Genomic DNA, 10,621 nt, shown 5'->3' with positions numbered 1-10,621 from the left:
CCCCACTGGGCGAATCTGGAACTGCATGTTCACTTCATGAAGAACCGCTGCTAAACTGCTGGACACTCTTGAACAAATGACCTTTAGTTTTACAGCAATCTTGTGTTCAGGTTAATCATTTTTTTAGTATTTTAGTAGGGCAATAACAGCATAAACAAAATAATGCCGTTTTAATAATTATACAGGCCCTGTTTTATTTTTATGAAATTAAATTAGAGATAATAAACCCAATAAACCTGATGGCCTAATTTGTAGTAAATCCTTTTTTTTTTTTTCACCACTATTAATTAAGGTGGTTTGCATCACGTGACAGTAAGCATATGCTCCAGGTTTTTATGATTTTCTCATTCCTCCTAAAGTAGGCTAAATGTTATCACACGTCACGTGATAATGACGTAGGCGATCTCAGAAAAACAAAATACTGCCACTGCCACATTCCTAATAGAAATGAACACCGTGAACTATTTGTTAGCTTCTTTTTCTTAGAATAATAACAAGATAAGATAATGCAAATGACAGCTCACCTCTACCAATCAGCGTCCAGAAGAGAGACTTCCTCTGAAGAGAAGTAAGACTGAACAAGTGAAACTAAAACAAGATGCAATTATTTCGTCATGGAATTTCTTCCAGCTCACGATGGAAACTCCATTTAAATCACAATGATTAGGAAATGTAGGAGTTTTCTATGTGTTTATAGGCTATAAAGCCCTATAGGATAAATGTTAATTTCATCTATATGTAAGCTACATTATTGTATTTGGCAAATATCAAAGTTTGTGTAGCCTATCTATTTGTTAATGATGGATGTTTTTAGATTTGTGGAGTAAAAAATATTGTTTTTATTTTGAAGTAAAAAATATGTTTTTTTAAGTAAAATGTAGATGTTATAAAGCGTTATTCTTTTTCAGGGGTTATTCCAATAATTCCGCAGTTTTATGTACATTTCAGATATATTTGTGATTCATTAAAACCTAATTGAGTTAAATCATTCAGTTTAAATTCATAATCTTGCAATATATCTTCAATTAAAAAATGTGCAATATGTAAATATTCATATATAGGCTAAGTCATAAAATACATAAGTTTTAGAATCATATTTATGGTATTCTGCATGCTTTGTCATTGGCTATTGAATTATTCAACTAAATTGGCTGAACGCATATAGCACAGTTCATTTAGTATTTTACACAAATGACACTTTAAAAAACATATTAAGAATATTAAAAGTCATATTCTGTAAAAGTTCAGCTGTCTCGATAATTAGATGGCCTCTTTTCATAATTTGACATTTTGTGCAATGACATCTAAATTAGCAAATGTTTCTTTTTATTTCACTTACTAATAGCCTACATTAAGTGATGCATTAACGTAGGCTACATGATAAACTTATATGCTATCTAAATATGTTACAATTGAAAATAGGCTGAATAAACATTGTTGTTAAACTTCCCCATCTTCCCCATGTTTTAGTCTTTATAAGGTCATGTTATCGTGTTATTGCGGTTCAGTGATGGTTTCTAAAAAAACAAGTAGATGCTGTATAGGCTACAGTACAGATTCAGAAGAAATTACAGTCTCTGTTATCGTTCTCACAATGTACACAGTGTACAGTAGGCTTATGTGAGTGCATAAGGTGGTCATTTTATCAGTTCAATGGGACAGCCTTCATCTGATCTGATGAAGAACAGGTAGATGAAATGTAAAAACACGGAAACTGGACATGCAAATACCACGTCGACGGGAATTCTTGGTCACGTTGTTTACACGTCACTAGTCAGCTATTTAAGAGCAGAGGCTAACAATAATTCAGAGAAGTGATATCACTGCAGTCAGCCGCTTCTGAAGGAACGAGCGCTTGATCATTCATCCAGTCTGAGTCTTTGAACACACTGCCGAAAACAAACTCACGGTCTGAAATGGCAAAGAAAGGTAAATCAATATGTTTCAAACAAGCATTATATTTAAAAATACCTATGATTACAACTTGAAACGTAACGAGTTTCACTTCTTGCCCATACAGAGCAAGCCGCTGTTGTCGAGTGCGCGCAGCAGTTGCGCAAAATTGGAGATCTCTTAGATTGGAAATACAAGTTACTGGAGCTCATAATCGCACTCCAGAGGATGCAGAACGACGGGAAAAGCTGAAAAACAAGGAATCCGAACCAACGTACACCTGACATCTGAAGAGGATTCAATTCTGAAGACGAGGTGCGTCGTCTTCCAAAAACCACAACAACAAACAGTTGAACAGGAATGGATTTCCGGGACGAAGACATGGAGAGGATGGCCCGCGAGGACATCGACACACTGTGGACCATTTCTGTGCTATTCTGAGACCATCTGTCTCTTGGCTGTTTCTCTGAGGGGGTTTGAACCGGAGGAGTTTTCATTCATCGGGTCGAATCGCGGAGCTCGCTTACAACTGGACTTCTTTTCTTAACAATTCTGAATTTAGTCAACAATAGGCTACTCAATAGAGATATAGCGCGAAATGGATGTCCTGTGCTTATGGCCTAGTCTAATGATAATAAAGTGTAGCCTATTTCATACTGGGGGGAACTGACTTCGAGACCAGGATAAAAAAATAACAATAAAAAAAACTTAGAAAAGGTATTTCTGGGTAAAAGTCTGAGTTATGCCACTTGCTTGATATTTTATATCTAATGCAGTAATTGTTTTAAGTGTCCAAATATTTGTTAGGAAGCACTGTATATTATATTCTGAGGACCTGCAATTGTATTTGGCTTATTCTTTTGTGAATAATTCCCAGTAGGCTATGATACACACGTTCAGGAGTTCAGGAAAGATTTTTAAAGCACTTCATTGTAAATGTATTTCGGGTTGTCTTGTGAAACATTGGTATTTTGCTAATATCTAACTTTTTTTGTCAAAACTATTTTTTTTATTTATATAGGCTATTTGTAGTATGTAAATCTATAATTCACAGGTAACATGACGTTACTTATCATGTGATTGCGTGACAATCGACCTGCAGTAAGCCTTAAACAACTTCCTGTAAGCAAATGAAATGTTTACTTTCTGTTTCTGATTTTTTCCTGGTGTTTTCTGAAACTGATTAAATATGACAAAGACTACTAAAATAAACTGCTTGCATGTGTGTAATTGGTTCCTCAAATGTAGCCTATTTATAAGATTTGTTTTAATTTTTTTTTTTTTCACAGGAAAATGGCCTATTTAATGAGGGGGTGATTTTGAATGAAATTTTAGTGTTGTCAAATAGATTAATCACGATTAATTTCATCTAACATAGAGATTGTGTGTTTACATAATATATGTGTAGCCTATATATTAGCCTATAATGTCTGCGTGTGTGTATGTCTGTGTAGCCTATACCAGGGGTTCCCAACTTTTCCATGACAAGGCCCCCCAAATACCACTAGGTTCTAGCCAAGACCCCCCTTTTGCAGGATGTGTTATTGAACCCATCGACAATAGGCTACTACAGCAAATGTAGAAATAAATAAATAAAACATCGGTGAACATCAGATGTGATGGTGTTTGATACTAGCCAATCATAACCGATTACAATTTTCTATGCCGATTCCGATTTGTCATTGAGTTTGACCTGTCGATGCAGATTTTAGCCGATTCATTTAATTTTTTCTAACCACTTTACAGCACACACAAATATTTATTTTCTATATATATTTATTTAAAAAAACACCACTTTTACCCAAACTGATTAGCCTAATAAAAACAAGTTTAAATAGGTAAATTTTCTATAAATATTTTTGAGTCTTCATTTTTTTTTCTGACATAGCCTACTCCAGTTCTTGTTAAAACACACTATAGCCTACATGCAAATTATGTGCATTTTAGGTACTTTTTGTGTGAAATCATATTTATTTTGTCCCTCGAAAGTGTGCTTTCACTTTAATTGAGCGTGAGCAGCGCAGCAAAACTAGACTCGGTGCCGAAACCCCCGCTTCACGCTCCTGCTTGACGCTCACGCGCTGCTCCTGCTCCCGGTGTGAATGCACTCATTGAACATGCACGCTCGCGCTTGCGGTCTGAAACGGCCGTAATTCACAAGGTTTCCTACATGTGTGTTCCGTGTGCACGTGATGCTGATGTTACGCGATGTTAATCATGCGGCGCCCAAAGTGCTTTTGGCCGGCATAAAACTGAAAATTACGTGAAAATCGGCCAATTCCGGTCACCAGCCGATCTATATCTAAATGATTAGCATTAAAATTATAATGTTCAGATAGGCTATACAACAAATTATTATAATGCTATTTCATAACAATACTCATATTAACAAATATTTGTACGTTTTTTAACTTTTTTTTCCCCAACTTGCTGCGGCCCCCCTAGTGGCCCCCACTTTGAAAACCCCGGGGCCAATACTAGGCTACACATATTGTATATATTCAAAATGTGTTTATATACAGTGCACACACACACACACACACACACAAATATATAATATATATATAAATAAATAAATATATACACTAACACAAATATTAATTGCATCTAACATAATATTTGTGTTTGTGTATATAAATAAATATATACACAAACACAAATATTATGTTAGATGCAATTAATCGATTTGACAGCACTATGTATACGACGTAAACTGCAAGCTCCACCCCTCAACAACAATCACTGGAGCATAGCCTACAGCAAATCTTACAAAAACATACAAATGAGATCGCACAGATTCATATAAATAGCCACCAATTCGCCAAAATGTACAACTTACCAATTGCCATGAGATTGTTTTGGTGACTTGTATGAGCCATTTTAAAAGTGAATCAAAAATATACAGAGCAACCAGTGAGTAAAGTCTGCTCACGAATAATCGACTCTTATGAGTCGGACATTTATTGTGAATCAAGAACATACAGCAAAACCGTCAGATCGTTTTCTGAATCAACATTAATTTACTGAACTGGTTGAACTTGTTCAATCTCGTCGGAACTGCATGATGCGTTTGGAGGAAAAACCTCACTGCGGTGCTTTACCTTCTAGCGCAAGCATTCACGAGGTTATGGTCTCCAATGTGTGCTCTGGTATGTATCATCGTGGCTTGGTAATCCCCTATACGTTCAAGCATTCGACATACAACAAACCAGATTTGACTGAATCATTACACCAGAACCAAACAGTCACACAGCACTAAAACTAAGCGCAATGTACATAACTTAAAGAACGAGGACAGCTAATATTCATATCCCTTTCAGGCACTTAAAGATATTCCTTTATTATATGATAAAAAGCAGATGTACAAATCAGGGCATCCATTTCACACCATCTCTATTTTTTACAGCTCATTACGTATTTTTTACTAACAGAAAATAAACATGTCAAACACCTGCTTCTTTCACTGGAAGGGCATATCCCTACCCCGTTCATTACCAGTCCTCTTTCAGGACAGAAGACAACCAAAAACATGACAATTGACTCCTGCAAATATTGTGCTAACAGCTAAAGGAAGGAACAAAATAAAAATGATTAAAAACATAGTATAAAAATTGGAAATATAGCAAGAGGAGATATTATGACATGAATGAAACATACATATGAGGCGAGAGACGGCTACATCAATGCAGTGATCACTATGGACAGGCCTCGGGAATGAAAGCCTTCCTTGATGTCGGGGCTCTGCTAGTGTTTGACTGGCATTTGCATGAAATGGATGAAAGTTATGAGGCAACTTAAACCCAGATGTTTGACTTGGAATCTACGTGAGCTCAATGCTTCCTTGACCTGTTTGTGGTGCGTTACAGTACAAAACCAATCGTAAGATTGAAGTAATATAGCTGTGAATCTTGGGCTGAATAGATGAACTGGATTTCCTGATCAGTTAAACAAAAAGGCTGTGAGTAAAAGAACAATCACTATCAGGTTTTAGTCACTTTATACACAGGCTGATGAGAATCGCCAGCAAATTGTCTTTGAATTTAAACCAATATTATTAGCACACATTTGAACATTTTTATTCTTCGAGCATTCGGAAAGAGTGGATTTCTGGAAAGAAGACTTGCAAGGAAGAAGGGTCATTTTATCTTTAAAGCACCGGAGAAAAACTGATGCTTGCATTTCAGTCTTTTTAAACGTGAAATGGTTTATTTTCTGTTAATTCAAGACCCAATTCAGGTATCAGAAGCTCACGGAACATTTCCTGCTGAATATGGAGAAGCAACTGAAACCATGACAAGGATCATCAAGCCCGTGTGTTCGGAAGTAGTGGCTCCTTATTCAAAGATACATGGAGATTGAGATTACTGTAGAATTATACCAGGATCTGAATTAGGATTAGAGTCACGGCCTAGTTAAGTACAGGGAAACAGACCCTTTACAAAACACCTCCTTCAATGCGCTCACTTTCGTTCTTCTTACATGAACTTTATGATCTAAGTGCATGAACTACAAGAAGCCTCACAGTGAATTGCAATCATGTAGCAACTATTGGCCATTAGACGTAGACAGGGCAACACCTTTGTGAAGGTCAGAGTCAGATCTGTGACAATGAGAAAAAGCCGTCCCTTTCCAAGTGTCATCATCATCTCCTTCAAAAATTGTATTTCCATCATCACCATCACCAAATCAGTCCGAATCAACCAAGCTTGGGGCCAGTGGTCCGAGTCCAATGCCATGAGCACAAAGTCGAGTCCCTTTCTCTCTACTCTGGAGGTTCATTTGGTGAAAGCGGCCACCACCGCCCACAGCAGCTCGTTGGCGCCCGACTTGGCAGCCTCGGCCTCCGGCTCGAGGTCCAGGAGCAGACGCACCCTCTTCATGGCCAGATCGTACTGGTCGTCCAGCAGAGGAGCGAAGGCGTTCTCTAGGACGTCAGAGGAATGTGCCAGGAACAGCAGAGCCAGCAGACGCTTATCCATCCGTTGGGGCTCGTTGACCCATTTCTCCAGGACGGCCTCCTGGACTTTGCGCACCAGCCGCTGTTTGATGTTGTTGTTGGTGAGCGGGTGGGTGGTCATGTCGAAAAGCAGGAAGTTCTGCTTCTCCGTGGTGAGGACGCCCTTCTCCACCAAGTTCTTAGCCAAACGCTCTCGGACGTTTCGCAACTGGTAGTGCAGCTTCAACGGGTTCCAAGTTTCACCTAAAGAATGTAAAAAGGGCCTTTGAAATTGACTAGAATTGGAATGATCCATTTCTAGTACTTTTTGATGTTTGCAGCATATTTGAATCAACAAAGCTTAAAGTCAACATGACATCTAAAATACCCCGCTATATCAAAATAACTCTTTCATTTTGGATGGTGCCACAAATTCCTCTTATTTTTCCAACACCTCCAACCATTGGGCTTCATTCTGTTACGCAACACCCACTTTTGATTATCCAATTAATTCCCAGCATAAAAAAATCAAGTACCACCTTTAGGGCTGCTCATAATTAACCGGGTTAACCGAAATGAATTCATTTTAAGATAAATACGGTTAATACGGATGATTTGCGGTTAAACGCAATTCATCAAGATATTTTGAAAACGTTTGCAGCATGGTTAAAAAAACTCTACACATTTAAAATTGAGCTTTTGAGAATAAAAAACTAAAAAAAGTCGAATTTTTTTTATTACATTAATGCAAAAAATACCGGTACTATATTTTGTACTGTTTACAAATATTAAAAACACTATAAACGTACATATAGGCTAATTTAGTTTTCCTCAATCCATATTAAATCCTTTAAATTTAACGGTATATAGAACAGAACAAAAATGAACTATAAAAGTAGCGATAAACATCCAGCTAAAATGTATTAATTAAAAGCAAAACTGAAACTGGCGTTGGGCTCATTTAGCCTGCACAAATCCAGATGTGTCCAAATTCATAATGTATTTGGATGCTAAACTATTATTTATTTTGAGCTGACGTGTTGTGTGCGCACGTGAGGTGCCAGCGAAATCACTTGAATGGTCACTTAAACAGTGGAAACAACTTAGAAAACTCCCATTATGGTAATGCAGATAAGAGTAAGACATCATTAGAAACTGTTTACATTTATTTCTGTACACTTACAATAAAAACAAAACATTGCGCTTTTGTAAATTAAAGAAAACAAACAGGATGCGCTTTGTGCCGTCTCGGTCACAAAAATGAACCGAGACTCATCATATAGGCTCCTACTTGTCACAGTTTTTTCTTTTATTTTGTTAATCTGTTAATATTTAAGTGAAATCTATTTTGCGTATGTATTCCTATTATAAATATGCTTTTATTCTGTTTTTCTCTGTTCACAGAAGCGCTGCAGGTGCATGATGTGACGATGAATCCTCATGTTCTGTTGTTATTCTGCTATTTGCGCATGTAAAACTAAACCCTGGAAAACAAATTTTGTTATTTATAAATGGGGCACACACACTTAACCATTCTAATTACATTTAATTCTAATTTGACAAACTTATCGGTTAACGAGTTTCGGTTGTCGGTTAGGAAAAAAAAAACTAAATGAATATCCCTAACCGCACTTTTTTATTTTATTTTGTTTGAAATGAATCAGATCACAGAAGTAAAATTGTTTGCAATGTTTCACACTGATTTTAAGGCAAAAAAATATATATTTTTTAATTATGCCATCATTTACATGTCGTTCCAAAAGTTTATGAAGAATATTTCAACTTTTTTGATTAAACAACAAAAGTCAGAGGGGATTGAAACAACACTGAATCCCACTGACTTTCATTTCATCAAAAATCCCAATGAAACATTTTTAAAAATATCTTTGTGTTTCACAGAAGAAAGCAAGTCATACAGGTTTGGAACTGTGAATTTACCCCTAAAAATAAGTAACTTTGCGTCAAATATATTCACAACTCACCACTTAACAACTCAACCCAGCTCTGGACCGTCTCTGGAGGTTGAGTCTCTTTAATATGTTTCAATGCCTCATCCAGCAACATGTCTCCAGTGGGGGCATCAGATTTACACAAAACCTGATGAACAATCAAGTATAAAGAGTCAAGATGAAGTGTAAATAGCAAAAAATAAATAAATAAATGAATTCACACACACCTTTCTGGACAGAAGGCTTTTCCTCCTCATCCCAGAAGCCTCCAGTTGCAGGCGTCCTCGTATGGCCAGCTCGATCAGCATACACCCTCTCAGACCAGATGATATGCAATCATTCCAGAACGACGTGTAACCCTAAGACAGACAGAAGTTATTCAGTTATTATTCTATTAACAACATCGGCAGACATCACATGAAAATACATAAATGGTGCGGACGGCATTAGTTTTATATGACAGTAACAAGAATTGCCTATCATGTTCTGTGCAGGGTAACAGTTAGTTATAAAGAGTTACATAACTCACATTTACGACAGAACACTTAGAGGCCTATGCTTTCTTGCTATATTTTACTGGAAAAGCACGACTGGGACCCTCCTAACAGGCTAAATGGCGAAGGTCTCCAAACAGCTGTTCTTAAGACACTTAATCTGTGTCGTTTAACAGGATTTATCTAGTCCTCATCTTAACTAGCCGCTTCCTGGCGACCATTTGACTAACGTTAACAAAGACACATTATGTCACGTCGAACCTCTCGATCCTTCAGTCCGAGCAGTAACACCTCTTCCATCAGGGTCAGCCGTGTTTCTTTGGAGTCTCCCTTGTCTTCTTCCTCCTCCTCTCCGCGGCGGGACTCGTCCTCATCCTCTCCGGGGATTTTCTCCTTGTCCGCGGCGGCGGCGTTACGCGAGGCCTCGGTCCGTCTCTGCACCAGGCCCGAGCTTCTCTGCGTTAGCGAAGTCATTGTTTTGCAGAAGCCTAAAAACACCAGTGTGTTTAACAGTCTTTTAATTATACATCCGACAGGTAATGTCTATATTCACGCTGTTCCGTGCCCCTATAACTGTTTCATTAATATACTTTCTGTTGACGTGGATGTTTACATGCATCCGGGACGTTCCGCCTCTTCCACTCTTATTTCCTTATTCAATATGGCGGACGTTGATGACGCGATGACGCATGTAATGTGACGTCTGCGTGAACGTTTGCGCGTTGACGCTGTGGGTGACAAATTCATATTTATAGATGACACTTTTTTATCATTATCATTAATCAAAATAAATTAAACAGTGTTCCGACTATAATTGAACCCATTTTTGCATTGCCGCCCCTGCAAATAAAAATAGGCTTATAGAAATCAATGAAATCTTAGTTTTAAGTCACGAATTCAGATAAACACAGAATGTCCCCTTAACGTTAACATAACTCTCCCTTATCGTTATTTTTGGGAAACAAAACAATAACGTTCTAGGAAGGTTAGTTTGGCCTATACAACCTTAATGGTTCATGTTAGGCTTCATTTTCATAACCATATTTTAACGCTGAAAGTTGCATGTGTTTCTTTCTTTTTGTGTGACAACCTAATATACATGATCACTTTAGGCTACACAACTATGATCAGATAAATAAGTAAATTAAACTTTATTATATTTTATTCATTTATATATTCCAGAATGGAACCAGGATTGAGCAAACAAATAAATCTTTATCTAGCCTATTGGTAACCAGTAAAGATAACGTGGAACCAGACTTCATTCACCCCAATGGAAAGCATATTACACTGTGCCATTCACTGGAAAACAATAAATGTGTGATGCAGCTTCAGGTTTATTTATAGGC

General features: G+C 37.3%; 2 protein-coding genes across 3 annotated transcripts; one reads left to right on the top strand and one right to left on the bottom strand.

Annotated features, from left to right (window-relative positions):
* Nucleotides 1-1,916: 1,916 nt before the first annotated feature.
* pmaip1 (phorbol-12-myristate-13-acetate-induced protein 1) lies at nucleotides 1,917-3,115 on the top strand (the record flags this gene model as incomplete). The annotated part of the gene is made up of 2 exons (XM_081353868.1): nucleotides 1,917-1,929; nucleotides 2,021-3,115. 2 exons carry the CDS (start codon nucleotides 1,917-1,919, stop codon nucleotides 2,143-2,145), a joined length of 138 nt encoding a protein of 45 aa, XP_081209994.1. The 3' UTR covers nucleotides 2,146-3,115.
* A 2,088-nt stretch (nucleotides 3,116-5,203) lies between these two features.
* Nucleotides 5,204-9,996, bottom strand: golph3b (golgi phosphoprotein 3b). Of its 2 annotated transcripts, XM_081354404.1 has the most exons (5): nucleotides 9,863-9,996; nucleotides 9,534-9,760; nucleotides 9,006-9,137; nucleotides 8,812-8,926; nucleotides 5,204-7,093 (listed from the first exon to the last, which is right to left on the bottom strand). In XM_081354404.1, the coding sequence occupies exons 2-5, from the start codon at nucleotides 9,744-9,746 to the stop codon at nucleotides 6,669-6,671; spliced, it is 885 nt and encodes a 294-aa protein (XP_081210530.1). In that variant the 5' UTR covers nucleotides 9,747-9,760; nucleotides 9,863-9,996; the 3' UTR covers nucleotides 5,204-6,668. The 2 variants fall into 2 exon arrangements, with proteins under 2 accessions (XP_081210530.1, XP_081210529.1); XM_081354403.1 differs by having other exon boundaries at nucleotides 9,534-9,996.
* Nucleotides 9,997-10,621: the final 625 nt, after the last annotated feature.

The sequence above is a fragment of the Scardinius erythrophthalmus genome (genome assembly GCF_964197995.2).
Source record: "Scardinius erythrophthalmus genome assembly, chromosome: 23".
NCBI classification, from domain to species: Eukaryota; Metazoa; Chordata; class Actinopteri; order Cypriniformes; family Leuciscidae; genus Scardinius; species Scardinius erythrophthalmus.
The sequence above is the reverse complement of the archived record's forward strand: the minus strand, read 5'-3'. Positions and strand labels throughout refer to the sequence as shown.